The 27619-nt window shown below is 50.2% G+C and overlaps 1 protein-coding gene across 1 annotated transcript; it reads left to right on the top strand.

The window, feature by feature from the left end:
* LOC144166549 (receptor expression-enhancing protein 5-like) lies at positions 1–26817 on the top strand. The gene is made up of 5 exons (XM_077696048.1): positions 1–140; positions 10245–10338; positions 12077–12215; positions 15706–15953; positions 26441–26817. Exons 1-5 carry the CDS (start codon positions 26–28, stop codon positions 26445–26447), a joined length of 603 nt encoding a protein of 200 aa, XP_077552174.1. The 5' UTR covers positions 1–25; the 3' UTR covers positions 26448–26817.
* Positions 26818–27619: the final 802 nt, after the last annotated feature.

Raw genomic sequence — 27619 nt, 5'->3', positions numbered from 1 at the left:
AAGAAGAAAAAGAACAGGCTGAGCCATGGCGGAGATCCACCGGGAGCTCTCAAGCGTCCTTCGGGAGAGAAGCGTTTTCTCCAACGTGCTTGACAAGATCGAGGCCAAGGCTAAGCTAAAGAGAGAGTGGCTCGTCTACGGTGAGTGCTGGACCACCGGCTTTTCTGCGTGTGCTGCAACTCGAACGTCATCGCGAGGCATTTGAGGGAACGAAAACCAGGCTACGGAGTCAAAGCCGCCTTGTGGTGCTTGCGCGGTACGGACAGGCAGCCACCTCATTAAATATGCGCTTTGTAAGCAAGATGTGGAAATATGTCAAGCATTCACGCCTCGAGAGGGAAAATGTTTTCCAAGTTGGAGGGGACGTGTGTGTATGCCCATGTCGTTGTGGGCCCAGCTACTCCGCAGCTGGAGACTGAACGAGCATTAGGCTACAATAACTCCGATTTTATTCCGTACGGCACCGGCCACAGAGAGACTACCCACTACGGGTTCCAGCAAGCCGAGACAACGGGCTTGTTCAGCTCTCCCATCACGCACGCCGGTCACTCCGCGGGGGAAGCGATAACTTTCGTAACACCACGGTTCATTACGTGGACAACCACGATATGGCAACAGCACTGCACTGCACAGCGAGCCCTTGGTAGAGCCACGGCGTATAAGCATCCCGAAATAGGACGAGTGCATACCCAACAATGGGCATGTCGACAATGATATAAAAATTGGGCTCACGGCTGCAGCTTCACAGCTCTCCACTAAGCTTAACCGGGCATCAATGGCGCTCGTCCGTGGACCATTAACGGCGTTACATGCCACAACTCGTACGCTGGTAAAGGCTACAAAAAACTGAGGAGCCCAAGACTGCCCGAACAACCGAAGCAACCCGACGGGGGAGTGGGTTGTGGGCGCAGGCAGAAGCCAACACCGAGTTGTAAAGAGGAAGAAGCTGCGCCCACTGCCTAGCTTCTTTTGCTTCCCAAATACAACACGTCTGAGCCGTGCTTTCCCTCCGTGGTACTCTAAACGCTGGTCCCAAACGGAGGGTACATTGTTAACAGAGGTATAGCAGAGCCGAGAACCGCTCCCGAAATGGTACCCGGTACACCTGCGCATGTGCAACAACCAGTATTTCCGCCTCTCCGCACGCGCAGTAGCGCCGCTCGCCTACCGGTTCGCGTACCGGGACCGGTTTACCACTCTTGTGTGAATCTTTATCAGAGTATTAGCATGCAGTGTGTTCTGTACGTTCTTTGTGTACCGTATGTACCGGGACCTGACCAGGTCCATGCGCATTCGTTCCGATAAAGCGGCTTATTTCCGCTAATTTGCCACCCCGCCGCACAATGCGCGTGCACTCGTTCCGGTTTAAGGTCACTAAAATTACTAAGTTAGCGCCAAATGCTCCCTCCTTTTCCGCTGCCCTCCTCTTTTTTTCTCTCCCCTCACCCGCGGCGCCGCGGTCCCTTTAACTCCGCGGCGGGGCCGCCATTTTTGTTGGCTTCCTCAGAGCAGACGCCCGCGCAACGCTTCGGGCAGCTCGCTGCAGTTTTTCTTGCAGTTTGCTCTTGTTTTCGCGCCACAATCGCTCTTTGGTAGCATTAATAGTATTTCTAGAGCCCAGTTTTACCACCACGCATTAAGTGAGGGTGTTCTGTCGTATATTTTTGTCTAGAAAGGGATATTTGCGGGGTGGATGCCGCGGGCGCATTAGGACAGCGCGGTGTTTGTTTACGTGCGCGGCATGCTCAGAATAGTTCGTGAACGCAAAAGGATCAAACGTGAACGTTTCAAACTGCTCTGTTAAATAGTATAGAGCCCCGTATTACCAACATGCCCTAAGTGAGGCTGTTTTGTTGTATATTTTTGTGTAGAAGGGGATATTTGCGGGATGGATGCCGCTGGCGCATACGGACAGCGCGGTGTTTGTTTACGTGTGCAGCGGGCTCAGGATAGTTCGTGAACGCGAAAAGATTGAACGTGGACGTTTCAAATTGCTCTGTTACAGTAATTCCGTTCTTGCATTTGCGTGATTAAGTTGTGGTCGTGCAAGCGCTGCACAGAGGGCTTGCGCATGGTTCGCGGTGACCTTGGTTCGCGGCAGTTCGAGCGCTGCGCTGGCTTTTTTGCGTTCGCGTTTTTTGTGTTAGTTGTAGATCATTAGGCAGCACTCAGTATGCGTCCCGCATTAGATACTGACATTCATGCCACCTTTATTCCGTGCACTTTCCGGTGCTTTGACGCTGCTGCAAAATATATGTCACCTTCACGTCGTAATAGGCTGCTGTCAAGGTCAAAGTTCTCGCGTCTCCTTGTTGGCCTCGCCCAAGACGGCTGTACTTTTGGCAGTGCGTCCGTGGCATAGCAATGTTCGTGCGATTGGCGTTCACAATTACTTCGAGTAAGGCCCTGTCGGGCATATCTGGAACAGGCTCGCACAAAGAACGCGCAGTTAAAGAATGCGCTCAGCTTACAATTAGCTGTAGTGCCCAGTTCTATAATAACTACCGTATTCCAAGGCCAGAAGTGCGCCAACAAGCGCAATTGTGAATCATTTTTATGCTGTACGGCTAACATTGATTCATGTGTAAGCTTTGATAAGTTAGTTACAGCTTGCTACAGCCGAGCTGGCCGCGACTGCACTGACCTTATTCGAGCAGCCGAAGGAACAACTCGGCATCGCGAAGCTGCATAAAGTGACGCCGACGCAACACTTGTATGAACGAGCAGCTGACTCTTCGGTTATTATCGGTTGTTATACGCTGTCGGCTTCGATAAGGCCTGCTCTGAGGCAGCTGAGCCTAAAATGGCGAATTCAAATGGACAGTGGCTGCAGTGGCGGCGAAGAGAAGAAAAAACAAATAACGCGGGGACGAGGTACTACGTCACTGGCCGTTCGCCAATGGCGCGCGGCGTTCGCCGGCGAAACAGAAAATGGCAAAAAACGAAGCAGGAAAGGAGCGCTGGCGAGGGCGAAAGGCGGCGAGATCTAAAGATGGCGCTACCTTAGTAATTTCAGGGACCTTAGTTCCGGTGGGGTTCGGTCATCCTCGCTGTGACCGCACGCGTAGGCCAATTCGAATTCCGTATCTCACGGCACACACGTTACGTACGGAACCAACTGTGTTCTAAATCAAGAGAGCTATAGCAGAACGAAAAACCGGCCATAGTACGGTACCTGCGCTCCTGCGCCTGCACCGACGCGGAAAAACTGCATATGCACATGGCATATGTGCAGGGTACCGTACCGGGTCCGCTTCCCCGCTATGCTATAACTCTCTACTCCATCCTACAGCAGAGAACCGGCCCCGTAAGGTACCCGGTGCACTTGGAAATGCGCGCTTCCAGTTCTGCCGTTATTGCGCACGCGCAGTGGAGCCGGTCGCCTACCTTGTAGGGTTCGGGACCGGTTTTCCACTCTACTATAACTCTCTAAGGCAATCATAGCATGTACAAATCAACAAGGTGCTCGCCGGATGACTGCAGGTGCAACAAAGGCCATGAGTGGCCGAAATGCGTGCCGTACATCGCTGAGTGCCGGTCAGTCGTCCCTACCGCGCAGACCGCTCGCGCTCCTGCGATTCTCCCCATTGGGAGAGGAGGGAAGCGCCCAAGGATACTCTAGGCCCACTGGAGAGTTTTAGCGTAGTGTACGCTACGCTACCGGCGGCGGGTACCGCGACCAGACTCCCGCAAGTGCGCATTTGTTCCAGACACGTTTCGCAAGTTTCGCCAGTTTAGCCCGTCCACGCCAGAAAAAAGTGGGTTGTATTGTCACAACGTGACCACCCTTACACAGCATACCTTTCTACCTCGCACATTATGCTCTCCTGAGTAATATATCGACACATTGTGCCGTAACGCCTCAACGCGACGAAACCGAGGCATCCATGGCGGATGTGACACAAAGAACATCCTATTGCGGCTTTCCCGACGTCCATTCTTAGTAACGGGACCCCAGACGACACATTCACATTCCAGTTTCGGGCAGATGAAAGGCCAGTACACGCTTACTTTCAGACGGTGCGCGCTTTGATTCATGACTCTGAAGACGAAGCTTACAGATACACGATCTCCAACATTCAAAACATCATTAAAGTTATATAAAGTGCGCCGAGGAATTACATAGCAGATCAGATCATATCACGTGGAAAAGGTGAATATGGGAATTCTGGTTAGTATTGCATGTGATTGTGACATTAGGATTTTTATATTGGTGACTTTCGTAATGTGGTAGCATTAGTCATGTAAGGAATTGACAGTCTCCTTGGGCTATTTCATTTCTCTGACACAGTTTTATCCGTAACTAAGATCACTTGTACTGTCGGACCATAAAAAGGCGAAAGAGCCGACCATATCACACATTGAGCGCAATCTCTTTTCAAAGAGCGCGCGTTGACGGCCGGGTCCGTCGCTTCGGCAGCCTTGTACACTACATGAGCTATTGCCATTCGTACTTGTACCAAAGCCATCCCGAAAGGGGAAATCCAGAGCTCCTCTGTGATCGTACTTTTATTGTGCGAAATCTAGTTTGTGTCCTTGCTGCTTGTAAACGCTATCATTTCACCATTCGCAAAGTTTCGGGTTTATTGACTTATAGGGACAAAGAAGTGTTTTGTAATCATTGTGAAAATACTTGCAGAAATTGAAGTCTGCAGTCCCTCGTGCATGTTTCGCCCACTCTGGAAGCGTTTACGCCGCATAATTTAATAGAAAAATCAATCTGAAAGTGTTGTCATTCTCTCTGCGGCCTCTTCGCCGCTTTCCTATGACGTTTCTTTTGGTGCGTACTGGTGGCAGGCTTGGCTTGACTGCGCGGCTTTCCGACCCTCCGCCAAGTCAGTCGGCCTGCCGCTGGCGGTTAAAACTAATCTATGACGAGGTTTGCTCACGAAGGAATGGGGTTTCGTTTTGTTTGTTGGCGGACAATTATGATCGTAAAGTTTATGAAGTGAAAGTAGCTCCACACAGCGCACATGCGACGCTTAGATGACTTGTCTTCACTAGAGCTGTAAGGTGCATATGCCTGTGCGACTGGTAGGCTAGTTGAAAATCTAAGGTCAATTAAAGGCGGTAGAAGGGTATGTACGGTAGTAGAAAGTGTTGGTTGAATGGAAGGCGGGAGAAAAGACAGCAAACATGAAATAGGCAATACGGAAATAAAATCAACCAAAAATATTATTGTAAATCGTCAAACTAAAAGCACCACTTCAGCACGATAAAATTACACCGCAGTCAGAAGCGCGACCACACATCTTCGATTGCTCCTTTCACTTAAGGAACACAGTCGACATCCGTGGGGATTTGGGGAACACTTATGCACAAGCTTTATTCAAGAAATACTCATCTAAAACGCTGGGAATGCCGAAAGTAAGAGAAAACAGCCTATACGATATATTGGCCATTAGGACATACCGTGGCGCCACCTAGGAGTGACGTCACTTGTAGGACGCGGGGCTGTGGTGTCGTCTGCTTGAACACACTTCCTATGCTTATGCGACCGCTCGTTTTTTGTTGTGGCCACCACGTGTCCCTCGTCGCGGTTTTCATGCAAGTTACAGAAAAAAGTTGTCTAAAGACCGAATAATCCGGGCAAGCAATCAGCGACTAGCTTGTTCCCGGCGACACCGCCACGGCTAGGTACTTGCGACCATCGCCACCGACAGCTCGTACGCAGCCAGCTAACGCCAAGGACGATGCAACTGGTGCCGAGAAAAGTACGCTGTTAATTCATTATAAAATACAGTAATCCCTCGTTATAACGAAGTCAGCGGGACGGCGAAAAATTTTGCTATAAGCGGTATTTCGATATAAGCATCCTGTCAAGAAAACTTAAAGCAGTTGAGCTTTAATTGCGCTATAAATGCGAATAATCAAAACATAATGTATTCAGACAAGCAAAATATTAATTCGGGTGCAAAAAAGGCAGTGAGATTTGAATTTTTTAAGTTCTGACCGAGCGCGACCAACTCCAGCTCCAATTTGACGATGGCTTGCATGACGCTCTGGTCGCCGTGATTGGGCGCCGTGAAGAGATGTGACTGGCGCCCGAACGCCTCGCAGACTGGAGAGCGAATTGGAGGAAAAGCCGTGCCAACATTTATAGCGGCGCCCGGGCGTTACGGAACGCTACGAAATTTGCGTTCTGGGAAACGCCGCAAATGCCATCCATGGCTTGACTCTGAAGTTGTGTTTGTGAGCTCAAAAAACGGGCACCTGCTCATTCCGGGTCAGAGCGCAATCATGAAAACAGACCGGTTTTGCACTAGGGGCTTTGCGTGATCACTGGCCAATTTTTTTTTTCGAGGTGTGCACTAGTGATGTTTGCAAAACAAGAGTTTTTCGGCGCCCTGTTGTGGACGACACTTCTAATTCTACGGTTCGAGTGCCGTTGTACGCACCGTCGCGTTCACGCCATTGAACAATGTCCAGGAACAAAATTCAATGAAGTTACTACACATTTTGACCATTTGTCTAAAATCTGATGGTGCGAATCGAGCATGATCGGTTCGCGAAAATCGCCGGGGAAACACCGGCTTGCAATGACCCGACATGTGGACAGCCTCACTCGCCGCTGGGTCGCCGCCACTCCGAGATGCCCCCGCTCGCCTCTTCGCCCTAAGCAGGTCACACTCTTCGTGCACTTCGAGTAATGCGGTCCGAAATCCATGTGTTTGGGTTGGGACTAGAAGAAATTTCGAATAAAGCGATATTTCTAGTAAAGCGATTTCGTTATAACGCGGGATTACTGTACTTGTGACGTGACCTGTACGAGACCATGTGTGTAAAGAAAATAGACCTTGCTACAGGGACGGAAGCATGCCGCTCAGATGTGATATCCCCTAGCGTACTGCGCGCATTGCCTAAGTAATAATAATGACTATGTGAGAAGGGTGAGCGGATTGCTTCGCCGCACATGCTTAAAAGGGCCGGTACGATCTGCATCTGCCTCCTGCATTTCCCCTCCACGGTTTTTTCTTTATATTTATGCCCTGATTTGATCAACTATCACTACTACTTGTCCTGCTATGTTTACTTTTCGCAATGTATGAATGATACTAACGCCAGTTTTCAACGTCTTCGAGCGAGTTTAGACGTGCCTATGTTTATTTTTAATAAAGGCTACGTCATGCAAATTTATAATTGCAACACGCCTTTTGACTGTTTACAATGAGCCTGTGCCTTTCTCTAGCATCACGTTCGAGAACTCATGACTGCTCACAACGGCGCGGCTGTGTACGCGGCGAAACACATCGTCAGATAATGGGGAATTTTAAAATAGGGGAACCAAGCGTTGGGGGCCCCCAATAAGTTAGGGGAACCCAGAACAGCACGCTTGCGCGCAAGAGAGTCTTCTCCAACAGCCAGCTCATTGCCGGTTTCGGATGCGCGGAGTTCGATGTTGGGAACTTTAGGCTTAGCGTCGCGGCAGATATTTCATCGCCGCTATTGTTACAGTCGCGAATGAGAGTCGCCAACATAACTTCTCACCATACTTTTCACCATACTTTCACCATAACTTTTCACCATACGTATGTCGAAGTTTGTATCCACGATGACTGCGATTTAAGAGATCGATGATCAAAATACCTGACGCGGCCTAGGCCAATTTTTGCGCGCAGTTATCGCCACCCTTCTGCCGCTGCCGCAGCGTGCGTGGACGGGCCGGCGGTGCCAGGACTGACGCCCTCGGCCTGCCAGCTTTTATTTGAGCATCGCTTCGAAAATCACCGCTAATAGCACTACCTAGCACAATTTTTCACCACACTAACATCCACTTTCGCGAATGTGGAACTCCTTATCCGCGATAAATCTGGTTTTAAAAGGGGGAACAAGGTGTTGGTGCCGCGACCTGCATCGGTTCGAGCCGCCGGTGGGCAGGCACGGCGGACTGTGTGTGGATCGCTTCTGCGAGAAGTGAACGCTTCATGATTTCCTGCTTCATCCATTTCTTGCGAACAACAAGCGAAGTCTAGAAGTTTAGAGCGGCGATCGTCGTAGCCTACAATGTTGATCGGGAAACAAGCCGCAGCTTGCGCTAACACCGGCTTCGTTGGCATGCGTCAGCATACACCACCACGCTCAAGTCGTATGCGGGCAGCCTACCACTGTTGACACGGTTATCAAGTCCCCATGAGGTACAAATACGCTTCACGGACTGATAATTACTTCACGCGCCGAAAATAAACTCGAAAATACACTTAGAAGACGCGTCCTGAAGGAAATGTCACGCGCTGCAAGCCTACAACGCATCATGGTCGGCAAGGTAGGAACGGGGATCCTACTAGTGACGTCAAAACGATCGCAGCGCCGGCCTCTCCAGTGGCGGCCCTCGCGGACAATACTTCATATTTCCTTCCCGGACACCGTGTGGTTTGTGGTTGAGGGGTTGTAGTGCTTCGCAGAGAGCAGGTTGGTATCCCTGGTAGCACATTCTTTTTTAGTTTATTTTTTTTTTCGTTTCGTTAATGTTTTCTATGCTGCATTCGCTGTTTTCCGAGTTCGCAATCGCAGGCAGACTGAAACTGACACGCTGGCAAGTTCTCGTTGGCGTGATGTTGCCATAAGCACTGTAAGCCTGCGGTGCACAGCGCCGAATTAGGTGACAATCGGCTTGGAGCGAACACGCCTCTTACGACGTAGGTACGACCAAGGCAAGCTCTAAAGGTGGGGAAGAAGCGCCTCGTAGTTCAGCGCGCCTGACAACGCGGACGATCTTCAGCCACAGCCTACACGCTTAATAAAAAGGTCCTAGAAAAGTAGCAACGGCCGTATTTTCTAACTTCTCACAAACCTTGCTACCCCGCGGTACGCTACGTAGGCTCTGCCACTAGCAACTGCATGGTTAGGAAATTTAATTGGGTGTAGGAAGGTAGTGTACATTATATTAAGATCGGGCTTCTGACTAGGTTACACATGGCCAGTAAGTAAGCGCATGTAGCTCTGAACGGCGTTATCGCTAGGTATAGGGATACTGGTGAAGGTAGTGGTGCTTCCTGTCTGCTTCAGTTAGTAACCCTGACTAGTTCTGCATTTACTACCTCCATTTAAAGTACCTTGTGATAGTGTGACAAGCAACTTGTTAGGGATCCCTTAGTGAATGCCACAACCTTTTATTTGAGTGTATGCGTCAGCTAGGGAATGTTACTATTCTAAGCGGTGCTGGCAGGTGTATGTTACGCAAGAAGCGCAGCATGCCCATTCCTGAGATGTCGAGAATGCCCAACCAACGATAACGTCGTATGCCAGCTATAGTTTGTTGCACTGAAACGAGCCGAAAAGTTGATTGAATTCCAATCTTGAATATCGTCCAATCACATCGCACCTAGTATACGCATTAGTGCTTTTAGTTGTTGCGACCGGCGCAGACTTTCAGGGTTTATAGATTAAATACTGCTTTATGGACCGGATGAACGATGCAAAAAGTGTCCATGTTATTCAGTCAATGCAATGTGAACAAAAAAAAGTGTGACAATTTCAGTGCAGTGTCCCTTTAACCTAGATGTTACGTCATCGTTTTATTCGCACCAACTCTGCCCTGTTGCGCCGCTACACCAAAGCCTCCTCTTAACCGTATTTTAGCAAAAGTCTGCAATGGCTACATCGATCGGTTGCCAAAGAGAGCTTGCGGCGTCAATTAGCCGCCACTGACGCTCCTTAACGTCGAAAACGTGGAAGACCTATTACAGTTCGTATCTTCCGGTGAGGTAGCCCTAGCGTTAGTTTCTGTCACTTTTTTTCTGAGCTCGGGGTCGTAATGTTGATGCTAGCGTAAGTTCCAGTGACGAAGCGTTCCTATGAACGCAGGATGAGCCCAGCTGATAAGTTGCGAGTAATTCCAGGAGAAAATTGCTGAATGACCCTAATAAAGGTATCGTTGTATAAATGGGCAAGTTTAGATCACTCCGTTGTCGGGATCGGATGGCGCTAACGATGAAACTTCAAAGCTCTGAAAAGGGGACAAGAGGTATGTGCGTACTTGTCTGGCAAAAAAAAATAACCTATGCCATTTGAAGGCGGTATATCGCCACTTTTTTAACAGTGACCGTTTAAATAGTTCTTTAAGGGGTTTCGTGCCTTAGTGTTAACTCGGGAGACAATCAGGAGCGTGCACCGTGAATAGAGAGTGCGGAATATACCTGAAGCTTCCTTACCTATTTGGGTTGTATACAGGTTTATAGTCCTTCTTTCACGTTGCTGGAACCGCATCAAAGGGTGGCTCACACTCGGCTTACTTTCCTTTGCAGCCTTCGCCGCCCTGACCGTCATCCTGTACGTCTTGAAGATTGCCGGGCCGGGAATGACTCACTTCATTACAACGTTCTGGCCCATACTAGGCAGGTAAGCCCGACAGTCGTTACCTTGAAAATTCCACGTGCTTGGGTAGCGGCAGTTGGCGATAATGCAAAGCAGAGTCTCAACGGCCAAGAAACAAGAATTCCTCGGGGCACTTAAGCATGCTCACTTAGCTTGAACTTGGAAGTGACCTACCTACTGCTGACACTAACTGCCTCCTGGGTTTCGGCTTTGGTGGCTTACTTGCGTGGTTGAGAGCCACCGCTTAGGGCCGATCCACACGACGGACCGAGTCCGCGGTCCCATCGACGTCCCGGTTCGCCGCGGTCCGATCCGAAGCAGAGTGCATCCACACGGCGGGCCGTCCGAGCGGACCGCGAATGGCCGACAGTCTGAACTCGCAAGCTAGAAGGTTGAACACAGGCGTCGTTGTAACGCACAAGCCTGTACGAAACGTTTCATCCCCACAACAACAGCCACCCGCATGCAACCGGGCGGGCGCAATCACGCATCCGCCGGCGTCGTTCGCACGAAGGCGACACGACGAGCAGCGACGGCGGGGCGACCCGGGTTGCATACGGCTCGTCACCGCTCGCTGGAACCGAACTCTTTCCGTAAATTGGGGTCCACATGCGTGAAACAATGTGATAATGAAGGCTAGCATCGCACTAGTAAAAGCAATCGAATTCGCTAGTAAACGCGCGGATTGAGTATGCGTCGCGATTGTAAGCCTAGCCCGCTGCCTATCCCACCGGGGGCATGATTGACAGGCTCCTTCGAGCGCTTCGAAACAGCCGTGCTGCCCGCGCCGTTGTCTATTGGCGCAACTGGAACCGACTCCGCCGACGCGACGCGGCCGCTGTCAAATTACGCTGATTGATGTCGCGGTTCGCCGTCGAGACTTTGGACCGAAAAGCCTCGGTGAATATATGGACCGCGAGCGCCGCAGCGTTGCTCGGTGCAACGGCGGCCCGCGCGAACTCATGACGTCGTATCACGTAATGCGCGGACCGCGGTTCAAATAATCGTTTTGGCCCACCGTGTGGATCGGCCTTTAGCCTGCGCGGAAACAGGCGGTGCAGCCGACGTCGAAGCATCTTGCACTCCGAGACACGGCGCGAGTCACTGCGACACCTCGGACGAACGCCCAACATGGTGGCCTCCTCGCCTGGCGCGCTGTGAAATTAGGATTCCACGAGTACCTTGAACATCTCCAACGAACACAGTGCGCGCTGAAGGCTTCTGCTGTTGCGCTGTGCAGGTAGAGAAGCTGCTGTGCAGCTCCCCAGCTAGCTCGGCATGCCTCAAAGACAGGAAAGTATTTTCTGCCGGAGGATGTTTAACAACCCAAATGGTGTATACGATGCTCTTACCCCCAATCAGGGACAGAAAATAAAGACAGGACAATGACGATGGCCGTGCGTCTCTATAGCGGGAATCCTGGTGGGAATGCTCGCAAAATAAAAGCAGCGGCTTCAAAGCAATATGAACTATAACCCAAAGTCTGCTATTCTCTGTTGTCAACTGGAGACCATGATATTAGGGTGGTTTTTGAGGAATATTTAAGTTATACTAATCAGAAGTGTGCTTAACGATATCTTCAAAATGTTCATTGCGGCATGACATGCGACGTCTTGCCTATTTCAATGGCTGCGTATACTCGTGTCAATGGCCTTCTAAGAAGTTGAAGACGTAAGGTGCAATAGTAAATGTTTTGGCGCAAACTTCCCTAAATAATATTTTCTCATCCTACTCATTCTGCGCATGTAATCCTGCTTTACAGCCTCCGAGCCATGGACAGGCAATCCCCGGACTTGCAACAGAAATGGCTTGGATACTGGATTATTTACGCGTCCCTCAACACCTTTGATTGGCTTTTTGTCGGCTTTCAAAGAGTATTCCGAAGGGTATACCTAATAAAGGTGAGCAATAACTATAAAAGGTAAGATCGTATAAGAATTTCCTTTACTTGCGCCTTATTCCATTTGATACTCTTTTAAATGTGCTGTGTTCAATGCTTGCCAGTTCACTGCGGGCGGGCGCAGAGTCAAGCTGCCGCTGGGTCGATTTCTTTTCCGCCTCGTCACGAACCAATAACCAAGAAAATCAAATGATATTCTTGGTATCATCACCCAATTTCAAGGCTTGAGAGATGTAGGAGACGTACCATGCACTGTGTGGCTATTGGGGCGTGTTGGTTTAACATAATCAGTAGAAATTCAGTGCAGCTGGCACACGGAGAAAAAGAAGACTGGACACACACGACCACTCGACGAAATGTTGAGCCCAAGATAAAATCTCTTACACCGGAGTGGAGTTTTGTACACAACGCCTTCTACGCATTCAACAACGCCCTCCTGTGCTTCAGACTGCAGTTCTTTCCCCAGCGCGAAGCGCAGCTTCCACATATGTGTGCGTATTTCGTTTCAAAAAACCGTTACTACAAGGGTCGTGTGTGTCCAGTCTTCTTTAGTCCAGTCCACCCCAGTGAGTAAGGGTAAGAGGAGTAAGGGGTGTGGAGGAGAAGATAAGGCTTGAGAAGCTCTTTTTTTTCTGTACACACAAGCTTTGCACTATCTTCTTTATTAAACGGGCTGATGCGTCGAGACCCTTCCTGTACCACCAATATATAACGGGTAGAAAAAAATACATTGAAGTTGTATGTTTCACTTTCAAATCGAAAACAAATGACACAGGTAATTAGACCAAGAAAATTAGAGCAGAAATAAACTAAATGTAATAACTAGATAATTACACTATCCTAATTTGATATTACGTGTCTGCGTGTATGTGAAATTTTGCACTTACATATTTGAGTGATTAGAACTGTTGACTATTACCGTTACTTGCATTGTCATTTCTTATACAATTTTGAACACTTCTGTTTGTTCATTAGCTCAGGTAACCTTCTTGTGAGATTATTTCTACAGAAGGTTAAAAGTTCTTCTTTGTGTTCTTTTGTTATGGGGCAGCCTGTCGAAGTTGTCTGCGGGTGTGTTACATTTACATTTTTTTCTATTTGTAATGGCACGCCTGTGAAAGTAAAATAGAAATCTACCGTGTCCAGTAGTAGCCTGCAATTCACCGTCCGCGGGGGCTCAGTGGCTTAGGCGTTGACTGGTGAACCCAAGGACGCGGGTTCCACCCTGTCCGCAACGGTAGCTTTTTTTTTGTGAAGCCGAAAGACGCAAGCGCCCACATGCTGACATTAGGGCACACGTTTATGACCCTTACAAGGCCATATTATTCCGGGGCCCTCCACTACGGCGGGCGTCACGGCCACGGAGCAAGATATAAAGAGGAGCGCCGACTGTGGCCCAGAAAAATTCTTTTGCTCGGGCCGATAATGTCCACGCGCCGCCGGCCGCCCAGCTTTCCCTTTGCTCTCTTCCTCCTTCGGACATGACTTAAAGCACCTTGACGAGAAACGGTTTTGCTGATAACGCTCTAGAACTTTTTAAATCGAAATTTTTAGATCTACGAGCCCTATCTGTCCCTCCCAAAAATAATGCTGGCAACCATGACACAGAGTAGCTCGGCAACATACTTTTGTCTGTATGCAAAATAAAAAAACGATATTTAAAAACTTGTCCCCCAGCTAAAAAAGTTTTAATCGCAAGCTTTCCTGTTCCTTTGTGTGCTTTTTTAATGCAAAGGACTGTTGTGCAAGAATGCGCAATCTGTTGGGATAGACGATAGGTAGAATCTGGCTTCACGTTGTGGAGGTGGGAAGTTCGATTCTCCCCGGGCGAGACGTTTTTTTTTTTTTTTAGATGCAGAGCATCTGATTTGCTCGCCTTGTCCCTCCGGCGTCGGCGTCGTCGTCGGCGGCGGCGGCGTTGTCCACCCCTCCCCCATTCTCCTCGCCGCGCCAGCTTCGCTCTCCGCCGCTCACCCCCTCTCCTCTCCGATACCGAACACTCTCTCGCGTGGGTCATTGGATTGGATTCGATTGGCTTGGCTTGGCCTGGATTGGATTGGATTTGTATTGGATTGGATTAAAGTGGATTGGGTTGAATTGTGTTGCGTCATAGCCGCGGCAGGGGTTTCACGGCACGTTTCACGCGATGCGAGAATCAACCTAACGGAAACAACAACGGAACCCCCTATGCGTCGCATCTACACAGGGGTTCCCGCGAGGGGAGTTAGGAGTAATTTTTTGTTTCAGGAAATGAGCTAGTGGGTCGCATGGTCATTCCGTTTTTTCCTAATTATATAGCTTATTTCAGTGACGTTTACGTTAAACGGGGTGTCAGTTTGATTCTAACTAGGCAATCTTTTGAATGAACCAAACGTGTTTTGCCTTCATGACCTCCTTAAAGCGAGACTGACAGTATTTCAAAAATAAGCGAGCTAGAACAAGCTGAACTGATGAACAGAACTTCTTTAAGAAAGCCACGAGCCCGGAGTAAAAACCAATGCAGGAGGGAAAACATCTCTTCCTGGGACGGCCAGATAACTTCAGAAGCAATTGTGTCAGGTTAAGCAAGCGAAATCTGTTGCGGGAGATGAAACTGCTCGGATCCGGGATCGGATATTTCTCTGCGCCGCCAAAGCCTGGCGTCGTCACTGAATGAGTTTGGTCCCCATCTTTCGGTCCATGAGGTGCCGCTATGAACTCATTTCAGGAGCGGAACATCGAGTGTTGACCTTTTCACGTCCGTTTCATAATGTCACTTTCGAGCGAGTCCCGATTGGCCGAAAGCAGATGACTGGATGGGACGCAGCACGCTCTTTGGTCAGAGGGCTCGCAAGAACTGGACCGCAACGGACACGACTGGCACGACTGGAACGAATGCGAAATGGGCGCCTTCGAAACGAACACAACTCGGAATTCTGCTCTAGATTCGAAGTTTCCAAGTCCGCGACGTTTTTAAGGGGCGAAGCACCTTAAGGCCGAGGCTTGTCCGGCGTGCAGCGTCCGTGCTTACGGCACAGCACCGCGTAAATGGAAACATCTGGGAACAAAATGTTTACAAAAGGTTAACAAGGAGAAAAAAATGTTTCACAAAAGAGCCATGCTCCGCATGCGCGAGGAGCATTGGATTGGATTGGATGGGATGGGATTGAATTGTGTTTGAATTAGATTAGATCGGATTAAATTGAATTGTATTCGATTGGAATGGATTGGAAATCGTTTTAGCAGCGTTAAGCAGTGTCACGGGTCATTTAAGGCAAGAACGATCCCCAGTGCTACCCCCACTCGTCATGATTCCCTTCGTGGAGATGCATGAATTTTTTATTGGGACATTACCGGGTCACTAGCCCGCGGCCGCCACAATGGGCCTCTGTATCGCCGCATTTTTGCTCCGTAGCCACGAGTGAAATTGCGACATCGCCTTCCCCGCCTTCTTAGACGGTGTGAACTAGAGATTCACTCGGGCCTTAACCTCCCTGTCTCCTTCCGAGCAGCTGCTGGTGCTCGCCGCGTGCGCCGCTCCACACCACCTCTGTCCCGCCCGGCTGGTGTACGCCAAGCTCCTCCGGCACCGGGTGTGGCTGGACGGGGGAGGCACGGCGCAGGGTGGCTACTCACAAGGCGCCTCTTCGGCCGCGCACCCCCCTGCTGCTTCCACGTTCACCGTGGAGAACACCGAGACTGCGTCCACGGCCAGGGCGACCCCGAAGAAGGCCAGCTCTGGCGGCAAGCCGCACAAGGGGTGAGTCTTACAGGCATGTTTTGTAGCGTGAGCTGCACTGGCTGATCGTGAACATTTTCTTGTGGCTCCTGGACAACCGTGCTGCGCATGCGCGAAGAGCAGTGACATCTCATAGCGCACAGCTGGCGCGCCGTAGCCGCCCCGCCGCCACGATTGGATTGGATTGGAAATCTTTCTGCAAGCAATAAGCATGATAATCAACAAATCCTAGACAACCACGTTACCTAAGAATAACCAGCTGTACCTTAGCTCACGCTACGGATATCCTGGCGAAGCCGAGCTAATACCCCTGTCAAACTTGCCTATTTAGGCGCACTTCCACCGAGTGCACTCGGGCTTCCCATGTGCACTTAGGCTACGCGCTGCTAAACAACGAAATAAAGTGCCCTTGGCCGTTGTTGAATAAAGAGAAAGAAGCGCGCCACGAGGCAGGCAGCGGGGGCTCGCTCCACGAGCGCGGCTCTCGCGGCAGTCGTTCGTAGGCATCGCTGATAGCCGGACGTCTGGTTTACTGGTTCCCTTTCGCTACACATTCTCTGGTGGCGAAAATTCTTCGCGCCACCGTCACGAAGAAGATGACGGCACTCGACGCGCTCCTGCAGAACCCGGCGGCACCGACTCTCGAATTGCAGACGCTTCAGGACATAATTCTCGACAAGCAGCGAGCCTTGCACGAGCTGGACAGCCAGATTCAGGCGGCTGTCACAGAAGAGGAATTTGACGCGGACGTGTTGGGTGCCATTGACTACGACGAGCGCATCTGCGCCCTTCGCACGCACGTGCGCTCCGTCACGAGCCCGGCCCCTTCAGCCAGCGCAGCTACAGCCGAGTCTGGTGAGCCTTGCGGGAGCGCACCTTCTCAGCCTCGACCGGGCACCCCTGAGACAACGCAGGGGACCCGCTTCGCCGCACTCCCGAAGCTCCAGATACCGAACTTCTCGGGCGACCGACGCGGCTGGCAAGGGTTCTGGGACCAGTTCGAGTCCAGCATCCACTCGAACACGGCTTTGCCACGCATCGAAAAGTTTAAGTACTTGCTCTCGTACTTGACCGGTCCCGCCGAGGACGCGATCGAGGGCATCAGGCTGGCCGAAAACAATTACGACATCGCTGTTAAAATCATTACAGATTTGGGCGGAAAGACCTTCTTGTGGACGACCACCTGGACAAATTGCTCGCATTGGAGCCGGTGCAGAATTCGGCCGACACCGACAAATTGCGGGTCCTCTACGACACGGTCACGTTTCGCATAAACGCGTTGGAGGGCCTGGGCGTCTCCCCGGACCAGTACTCCGTCGTGCTCCACCGCGTACTGCTTCGGACCTTGCCGCACGACCTGGGCCTCCTGTACCGGCAAAGGCTGAAGGAGGAGCACCAGGACGCATCCGAGGTGTCCGCGTCCCCTTCCGCCAGATCCAAGGAAATCAAGGTGATCCTGGACTTTCTCCGCGTCCAGGTAGAGATCCGAGAGGAGAGCACATCCGATTGTTCGGTTCCGTCCACGCGCCGCGGCCAGGGGAGACAGCAGTCTTCGCCTCCGCGCATCGATCCGCCAACTGCGATGAGTCTCGGTACCCAATCGCCGTCTTCGGGGCTACACGGGTGTGAACTTTGCAACGCTCGGGACCATGACATCGCCTACTGCAGAGCGCCAATGTCGTCCGAGGAGAAACGGAAGCGTCTGCAGGCAAGCAAGTGCTGCTTCAGATGCGGCAAGGGCAATCACTTAGCAAAGCAGTGCAGGTCAGCGAACAGTCTGGTATGCGGTTTTTGTTCACGTCGGCACCTTACGACGCTGTGCGACATTCAACGCCCGGCTGGAAGGTTCGAACCCCCCAGCAGAAGACCAGATCCCAGTCCCAGCGACAGGGCGACAATCGGCACAGCCAACGCAGTGACGTCCGCTTCGACCAGTGCTGCAGGACTTACGCCCGTCCTTCTGCAGACAGGCCGTGCATGGGGCATCGGCACAGGCCGCCAGCTGCTCGTCCGCTTTTTGTTAGATTCTGGCAGTCAGCGAACCTTCATCGGACGCTATGGGTCCCGCGCACTCGATTGTCCCGTCGACGGGGTCGAACGTCTTACCATTGCTACTTTCGGAAACACTCGCACGAGCGCACCTGTTTCGTGCAACCGGGTCTCCTTGACGCTCAAAAGTCAGCACGATGGCCAGCGCATCACAATCGAGGCCCTAGAAGTCCCCAATATCTGTAACGTCACAAGCCCGCCCGTCAGCGAAGAGATTCTCACTTCGATGGCCGCTAAGTGTCAAGTTGCGGCTGATGCCCGGCTTTCGGCCACGTTTCAGGAGCATCAGATAAGCGTGCTGATCGGGTCGGACGCATATTGGAAGGTGGCCACGGGACAAATTTCTCGGATTTCTCCCTCGCTAACAGCCGTGGAAACAGTTCTGGGCTGGACTGTGCAAGGTGCCCAACTTGAAAGCCCAAGTCCTTCGACCGCGCACTCCAGCGCGCTGTTTTTGTCGCTCGGGGAAGCGCCCCATGAAGACGCCGCCGCTGACGTTGAATTGTCGTCCATGGGGCGCCTGGAAGCAATCGGCATTCAGGGATCATCGGAAAACTCAGGATTCAATGACCCCGCCATCCTCCAGTTCCAGCATGGAGTTCGCAAAGCAAGCGACCGCTATGAAGTGCCCCTTCTAATTCGAGAGCCAGGGCTCGATGTCTCCGATAACAATTATCGGCTTGCAGAGCAGAGGCTCTGTATGCAGCTCAAACGCTTCCGCGGTCAGCCAGATTTACTACTGCAATATGACAAGACCATCCGCACATACTTTGATGAGGGCCATGCGGAACGAGTGACCTGCGACAAAGAGGATGGGAAACCGAACACCTACTATATGCCACACCATGGTGTCGTGCGTCGTGATGCTGTGACAACCAAGCTTCGAGTTGTTTTCGACGCGTCGTCCCACGTTCCCTGCCATCCATCCTTGAACAGCGTGCTACTGAAAGGCCCAAAGTTAGACGCAAACTTGCTGAAGTTGCTGGTTGAGTTCCGGTGCCATCATGTCCTTCTCGTGGCAGACATAAAGAAAGCGTACCTGCAGATGGTTATTCGCGAGGAAGATCGGAACGCTTTAAGGTTCCTCTGGGTGGAGCACCTTCCGAATGAAGAAGACCCTCTTCCTCAGATAGTCCACTGGCGCATGACAACAGTGCCATTCGGAGCCACGTCTAGCCCATTCCTACTCGCCGCAACACTTCGTCACCACCTAAAGGAATGTAAAGAGCAGTTCCCAGACACGGTCGCCAAGCTGGTCGACGCGTTTTACGTGGACGACCTTGTCGTCGGGGTCGACAACGCCGAGCAAGCCAAGCGTATCTACGCCGAGTCGAGATCCATTTTGGCGGGTGCTGGTATGGAACTGAGAAAATGGGCCTCCAACCTTTCGTCCCTGCGAACCCAATTCCTTGAAGACAACGTGGCCTTCGAAACGGAAGGAGGGGACCCTTGTAACATGAAGGTGCTCGGTATGCAGTGGGACCGCTCAGACGACAGTGTCGTGCTAAGTGCGGACAATGTCGCCACCTTTGTAACCACAAAGCCAGTGACAAAGAGGACAATGCTCCAGTCGTTCGCGCGGCTCTACGACCCTCTAGGATTTCTGGCCCCTTTCACCGTTCGAGCGAAGATCATTTTCCAAGACTTAAGGAAACTGCAGCATCCGTGGGATTCACCACTGCCGACTGCTCAACTCAATGCGTGGAACAGCTGGTGCGGCGAGCTCAGCGACCTTAGACGCATTTGCTTGCCACGGCATGCCTTCACGATGCCACGGCATGCCTTCACGATGCCTTCACACGGAACACGACACTCGAGAGCTCCACGTGTTCGCTGACGCAAGCCCGAGAGCCTATGGTACTGCAGTCTACGTCCGGTCGTTATCATGGGAAACCGGAAGATGGGAAGTGAACCTGCTGCTCAGCAAAGGCCGCATTGCACCGATCAAAACCACCTCTCTCCCACGCCTTGAGCTCCTCGCCTGTTTGATAGCTGCCCGACTATTTGATTTCCTGAAACGGCTGCCGTGCCTGTCAGAAGTTCGGTCTTTCTTCTGGACCGATTCAAAAATCGCCCTGCATTGGATTGCGGGGGAACCGAGCCGATGGCCGCCATTCGTGAGAAATCGCGTGTCCGAGATACAACGTCTGACACAAGGCCAAGGGACGTGGGCTCATTGTCGCAGCAAGGATAACCCAGCCGATTTGATTACTCGAGGCCTTGCCGCATCCGCTGTCGCAGCCACAGAAATGTGGTGGCATGGCCCACATTGGCTCGCACTGCAATCTCAGGATAGGCCAACGGACAGGGAAGGAGTTGCGGACGTCGGTGAACCGCCATTTCTACAGACAGCTTCATGCGCGCTAGTAACAACGCCAGCTGAGCCGTTGCTGAGTATCAAGTCGTACAGTCGGTACTCCAGGCTTCTTCGGGTAACTGCCTGGATACATCGATTCTTCGAAAATACGCCAAAGTTAACGCATTCAGCAAAAGGACCACTGACGAGCGATGAAGTTCTCAAAGCGGAACGCTACTGGCTGCGGTTCGTACAAAACGAAGCTTTTCCGGAGGACATACGAGCGTTGTCACGTGGTCAGCGTGCCGGAACTGCAACTCGCCTCATTTTACTACGGCCGTTTTTGGACGACGATGGAATCCTGCGTGTCGGCGGACGCCTACAGCAGTTAGGATCCTCGGTCGACACCCGTCACCCCGTCATCCTGCCGGGCCGTCACTTTTCCCGGCTACTAATCATCGCAACCCACCAGCGCCTGTTGCACGCGGGTGTTGACAGCACTCTCACAGAACTGAGAGACCGATTTTGGATTATCAAGGGTCGTCAAGTGGTGAAGACAGTGCTGCACGGATGCTTGCTTTGTCGTCGACACAAACTCACACCAGAAACAGCTCCAGTTGCGCCTCTATCCCGAGATCGTATCACCGAATCCAGTCCGTTCGACGTTGTCGGTGTTGACTTCTGTGGACCGCTGTTATGTCGCACGAAGAATTCTGCGCATACAAAGGCCTACGTCGCCGTTTTCTCCTGTGGTGTGACACGAGCCGTCCACCTTGAGCTTACATCTCAGATGACGTCATCGAGCTTGTTGTCTGCTTTCAGGCGGTTTATCGCTAGACGCGGCATTCCATCGACAATTTACTCGGATAACGCCTTAGCCTTCCACCACTGCGCACGCTCTCTCCGTTCGGCTCCGGAAGACCCCGTCCTTGATTTTTGCAGCGGACGCAACATCTCCTGGAAATCTAACGTCGAAAGAGCTCCGTGGTGGGGTGGTTGGTGGGAATGCTTAATTCGGCTCACCAAGGAGACATTACGGCGAATCCTCGGCCGCAGTTGCCTGACTGCTGAAGAGCTGCAGACGACGCTTTGCGAAGTCGAAGCAGTAATTAACAGCCGGCCCCTTACGTATCTCTCGGCAGGCGCGGCTGAGCCATACCCGCTGACCCCAGCGCACTTCTGGCTGGGAAAAAGCAACACGTGCCTGCCTCAGCAACTCGGCCTTCCAGAACCGCTGTCCACGTGCAGCGAGCTACGCAGACGAGCTCGGCACCGTCAAATCGTAACGGAGCGTCTTTGGCGTCGATGGAAACGAGAGTACCTCCTGTTGCTCCGATCCGCTCACGAGGCAACAGCGCAGGTTCCCTCCAGGCTCCAAGTGGGGGACGTAGTGCTCGTACAGGACAATTCGCCGCCGGCCTTCTGGCAACTTTGGCGCATTCTTCAACTATTTCCCGGACGCGACGGAGTTGTGCGCTCGTGTTCCCTACGCCTGTCATCGCGACGGGAAATACGTCGTCCAGTGCAGCGGCTGTGCTTTTTTGAAGCAAACCCCTGATCAACTTGGGGCCGCGGAAGTATGTTGAATAAAGAGAAAGAAGCGCGCCACGAGGCAGGCAGCGGGGGTTAGCCCCACGAGCGCGGCTCTCGCGGCAGTCGTTCGTAGGCATCGCTGATAGCCGGACGTCTGGTTTACTGGTTCCCTTTCGCTACAGCCGTAATGTCAGTGATGATAGCCGGCGTAAATATTACGCAAAATTACTTGAAATTGCCCCTCTTTATCACGTGAGGAACAATGTAAACATTTCGTAGTGTTTGCATTGTTTAAAATCGAAATCGGCGCTTCGCATAAGACGACAAAAAACAGCCCGGACGGCGACTGAACACCAGCGCTGATATCTTCACTGTTGTTCACTGCGCAGTGAATGAAAGCAGCATTATTGTTTGGAGGGAATTATCTGAAAGCGTTGCATACAACAGAAATAGGCTGAAGCAGGAACACAATCACAGGGCCTCAAGAAACCACCTACGAGAAGTACGAGAACGCCGCAGAGAACGGCTACCATGGAGCAAAACACCCACCAGGCGGCGCTGGCACGTTGTTGAGAGAGGTTATTTTCTTATTTTTCGTCGCTGCTTTAATATTTGTAAAATAAATAAGCAATATATCTATAATTACATTTAAAGTTACTTATTATCATCTAAACGCTCGTGGTTTTATGTTGATTTTTCCGAATTTCGGTCTTCTGTTCACGAGATTACTCACTCGGCGAGCTGGCCCCGGTAAAGTGTGTTTGGGGACCGCACTCAGCTTAAAGTGCCTTCCTTGTAAAGTGCCATTCGCGTTTGCCGTTTATCTGCTCCCGAATGACATTTTAGCCGAGTGCACTCTGTGTAAGTGCACTTAAATAGGCACGTTTCACAGGGGTATAACCCACTTCTTTTTTTTTTCACCGGTGTTTGCCATCGCAAGCAGCAGCAGCAGCAGCAGCAGCAGCATCAGTAGCAGCAGCAGCGCCACTTTCGAACCCTGGTAGCACGTGGCGTCATATCTAGTGTGAAAAGACCCTTCTTATCAGGGCCTGTTTCTAATATTAGATTTGCCTATGAATAGGCGTCTTGTCCGATATCAATACCCACGATAGCAATAAGTCAAACCACTGGCGCCTACATACAGGAGGCATAGTGGGTAATATAATACTAACAAGAGCCGAGATTAACGAACAGTTTAGTGGGCGAAGATGACAGCATGCTACTGATTTTTCACCCGACCATCATCACGATGCATGCGTCAGAGCTGTCGTTACGTTTTGGCAGTGTCAACCTCATGGTCTGTTGGCATGACACGCTGCAGGAAGTGGGTGATAACGGATTGAGAATCCGCCTTTCCTGTTTCAATGCCCCAGAGTGCGCTACAGGCAGCTTTTTTATATGAAGATTGTGGCTTTCTGGCTTTTCTTATTTCTAAAGTAGCTGTCGAAAGCGTTTATCGCCCCAACTTAAAGAGAGCCGGCCAATACCTCCTGCATTGCTGCAGGGACGTAATTTGAGCGCTTCATGAACGGGAAAGACAGAAATTTTAGTTTGGCAAGCTCTTAATTGGCTTAGAGCAATAATTTCTGGCTAAGGTACTTTGTGGCCTCCTATTCAAAGTCTAGATGTGTTTGCTGGCTACGGTCTAAGAGCATTTAGGATATAGAAAAAAAGTTAAATAACTGTTGCACGGTCTCATTATTAAGAGAAGGCAAGCATGTGTTGCCTCCTACCAATTAAGAAAGCGTTCTTAACGTATGCAGCACTTCTGGAGGCTCGGAAACGAGCCGGAATAAGAATTGGTTGCTAAATATTTCAGAAACATTCCTTAAAGGCCAACTGCAGTGAAATTTCAGAAACCTTCCTTAACAGCCAACTGCACTCAAATTTCACCTAGGCCAAATTTACTTTAAATGTACAGTACGTGCCACCAAATCAAGTCAGACATGACTGCTGGCCCCGTGAAATTCGATGTCAAGTAGCTAGAAACTTTTCAAATAGCTTCGTCGCAGACGAGGTTGTATCTTCTAGCTGATCGCGCGAACAGCCATGAACCGAAGTTACATTGCAGCAGCCCGGGTGCTTTTTCCTCCGGTCAGCCAGGAGAACCGGTCGAGCTCCGCTGGGCGCGCTTCTCGTATGGCTGCTGCGAGGGCGAAGCGTTGCTAAAAGCCATTCTAGCCACCTAGCGTTGCGCGCAGGCTTGCTCCGGAGAGCCGGCAGCATGCGGCCAGTCGCTCGCCGGCTGGAACGTCGCTTCAGCCTGGCCGTGAATTTTCGCCAGTGAACACTGCTGCACTTAAGCAGGGTTTGTCCGTTGCAGGGGGCCTATACTGGTTTCGCATAAACGACAGGGATAAACTGATCCCACGAAAGTAGCACATTGCTGCTCAAAATACGTGAAAATGTCAGCCTTCTTCTCTAGAGATCGGGATAACGTAACGGCTGCGCTCGCTGTATCAGCTTATCCTATAGTTTGTCCCATCAGTTTGTCCCAGTTCGTCCCTTTTAGGCGTCAAAGCCTTCAATTCTTCCACGAGTTCTGCTCAGCATTCCGCAAAGTTCTTTTCGGCTCCCACACCTCTGGCAGCACGATAAATTTTGTCTCCCGAAATTGTGACGTTGTACCACGGCGCCTTAAAAACAAAATGAGTTTGATTTATTAAAAATGCGGCTTTCTTCCGGTAAAAACTATGCCCATTTTATCGCAACCTTTAAAAAATAATCTAGATATTCTCCCGGGCAGTACTGAGGACTGGACTGGTGCGAGGTGACGAATGAGCTAGGTTTACTTGGCATCGCCTGTTATGCGAAATGGGACAATGGCAGCCGAGCTCGCCGGTCACTATTGATCAATGTTTTCCTCTTCTGTCTTCGCGGTTAAGGCTTCATGCTGCTCGGCGATAACGTAGTGCTTCGTTGGCGTTCAGGGTGACAATACAGCAGATATTAAGAATGGCGGTAGTATTAGGAAAAACCGACGAAGCAGCGGCAAATACTCCGTCATTTTCCGGCTGATTTGACGGCGAAATGACGTAACAGTGTCACAAAATCTGTGACGTCAATCACACAGGATTGACGTCACAGAACCCCACACACACTGTTATGTCCCAGAATCGTGGGCGCCGACCAACGCCACTGCGAGACAACATAATTGTTCGACTCTAAAGTGTCTAGTTTCGTTTGATCGTATCCCTTGCATTATAATGCGTGGCCAGCGTTAGCCTTTACCACTTATTTCATATTTATAACTTAAATATTCTAAATTATTTCATCACTTCATATTTAACACTTAATGTTTAACTTAATGTTTAAAAATTGACGTGTATGGATGTGTCTTACTTTTAGTAGGTAGTAAAGTCAGATGATTTTAACTTTAAAAAGTTGAAATCATGACAGTAGAAATGACAGGATCAGATATTGAATAAGTCTGGGTATTTGCAAATATTATTTGCTCCGTGTCATTGAAAAAAGAACGTTACAGTACAGCATTGTCATAATCAGAGTCTCGCAGACAGGTCTCGAAGTATTAATGTTCTCAGACAATGTTTTAAAACTCTTAAAAGAAATGTGAAAATGTGATGGCTTTTACGTTTCAAACATGCTCCTTGTGCGCTTTATTGACTGGAACATGTTAGGGCACTTTTTGAGGCATTAAAGTGCCTTTTTGGCAACCTTGCAACTTACATGTGTGACCAATGTACAGTTCACTGTACTCTGTAACCGAATGATTGAGTGATTGATTGAATAAACTTTACCAGTTGACACATTGATAATACACTTGGTTTCTGTTAAACAGTCCTTGACTGCCGGGTGGCACTGGAGAACTGGATTTAGAGGGGAGTTCGCATTGAATTACGCGGGAAAATCGGGCGCTGGATGGGGTCCCGGACAGTGCGCGGGTGACACGGAGCTGATGATTTGGGAGGCCCTTTGTTTTTAGCGGTGGCCGATGATGCGTGACTCCGGCCCACAATGCGTCACTTCAGCGAGAAATTGGAAAGTTTTTCAAAGTTTATTGCGTTTTTTGTGGCAAAGAAACTTCTTTGGTGGCTGCGATGATCAACGTCAGCAGCCAAACACTGGTTCTCTCAAACAGGACGAAGTTGTATTTTGGTTGCATGGCCGGTTTTAGTATACGGCTACTCTCTTATGCAGATAAGTCGCGAAATAGAGCGCTTTTAGCGTAAGTTTCGTTCTTGAAACGGGTTCAGCGTTATGAATGAGTCAGAAGGCAACAGATATACTGCAGTTAGGTTGGCAAGCCACCCTTCAGACACTTACGGATAACAAACACTCGGTATTCATTTTTCAACTAAAAGAAACCTAGCTGTGCACTTTTATAGCATAAAGGTTCCGAATTTTACTGAAGAGATGTCTGCATTCAAAATATTTAGTATTAGACGGGGCTAGTTCCAAATTTCATTGACAATGTTTTTGACACAGGTATTTTTGGCACTGTCTGCAATTGAAATACTTCGGGCTGGGACACCAGCAGTCCTACTGTGTGTCGTAAACCTCCGGTAGGAATATTCATCTGCTCTCTATTTTAGTTTCAGCCCTCCGAGGCAAATAACTTCAATACTCCACAAACGTGTTGTTGTGACCTGTCTTTTTTTTTCGTTTTCAGAAAATAAAGCGGCCATCGGGTACTGGAAGATGCGAAGGACGCATCCATTTGCTGCTGGAAGAAACAGCCAAAGGCCACTAGACTCAGCTCCAAATTCTGTAACACAACGTCTATAAATATTATCGCCTTTCAAAGCTACTGGGCATGATATTGATGGGGTGCAATGCTCCAGTTATATTTGAGCCTGGTGTATATTTTTTTAATTACAGAGTGATGTACTCGTCTTTTTATTTCCTGCTTAATATATTTTGATACCTTCAGAGAAAGGCTTTTATAGGACTTCTGCAAACAATGGCTATAAAGTACAAGCGAAGTATTCCCTGCGAATTACGAGTGGGGCCTCGTTTTTGCTTCGCTCTACAAAAGTTACATAAAAGGACCGGTGACCCTCGATGCTTCCTAATTAAAGGGCTGCATTCATAAAATGTTTTATATATGTTATCCAAATGCTTCAAAAAATGTTGAATGAGATATGTGAAAGGTTTCAATAAAATGTGTAATAAAGCGTTTCAGCAATAACGATTAAGTTTCACCTGCAGGCAAGCAAAACTATTTCAGTGCTACTTTCTGTCGACGCCTTGTTGTCGTACCTCAGTAACGATCGATGTCAAGCGACTGCAGTAGTTAGGCAGCGCAGCGAGATAACGTACCCAAGTAGGGCCTGGTGTATCGTCGTCAGCAAGTCACGCTGATGCTTCGAAAACTATGGGGTTTAAATAGCCTAACGGCCCAACCACATACACGCGTAAAACAGGCGTACTCGTGCAACGATGTAAACCGGCGTAAGCGCGTAAGGAACCGGCGTACTCCGGTGTACGCCGAATGCATTGCTAAGTGCTTGTTCCGCCCAAGTCAGAGCCCGCCAGACACCGACGCAAACGTTCGTGCACACGGTGTTGATGTAGACCTCTGGCAGTGATGTTACCTGGCGGTCAGGTCGCGTAACAAGACAGCAAACTGATGAATAAGCTAACTTTACTATAATTATGCGATAAAACGAAGTAATTTGTAAAATACAGGGACCAAACAATCTGGCAAACATGCGAAGCAACGAGCAACTATGGGAGCAAGGCAGTTCACGCCAAATGTAGCGGGTGGGTTTGTGCCTACCAAGTATGCATACTAATCCTTAACGGTTTTTACGTCCCAAGAACTGTTTTAGTTGTTTCTGTACTTGCC

Source organism: Haemaphysalis longicornis, unplaced genomic scaffold (genome assembly GCF_048455015.1).
Source record: "Haemaphysalis longicornis isolate Haplotype H1 unplaced genomic scaffold, Haemaphysalis longicornis Haplotype H1 scaffold_18, whole genome shotgun sequence".
NCBI lineage: Eukaryota > Metazoa > Arthropoda > Arachnida > Ixodida > Ixodidae > Haemaphysalis > Haemaphysalis longicornis.
Note: the sequence above shows the minus strand (reverse complement) of the source record. Positions and strands in the feature narration are given on the sequence as shown.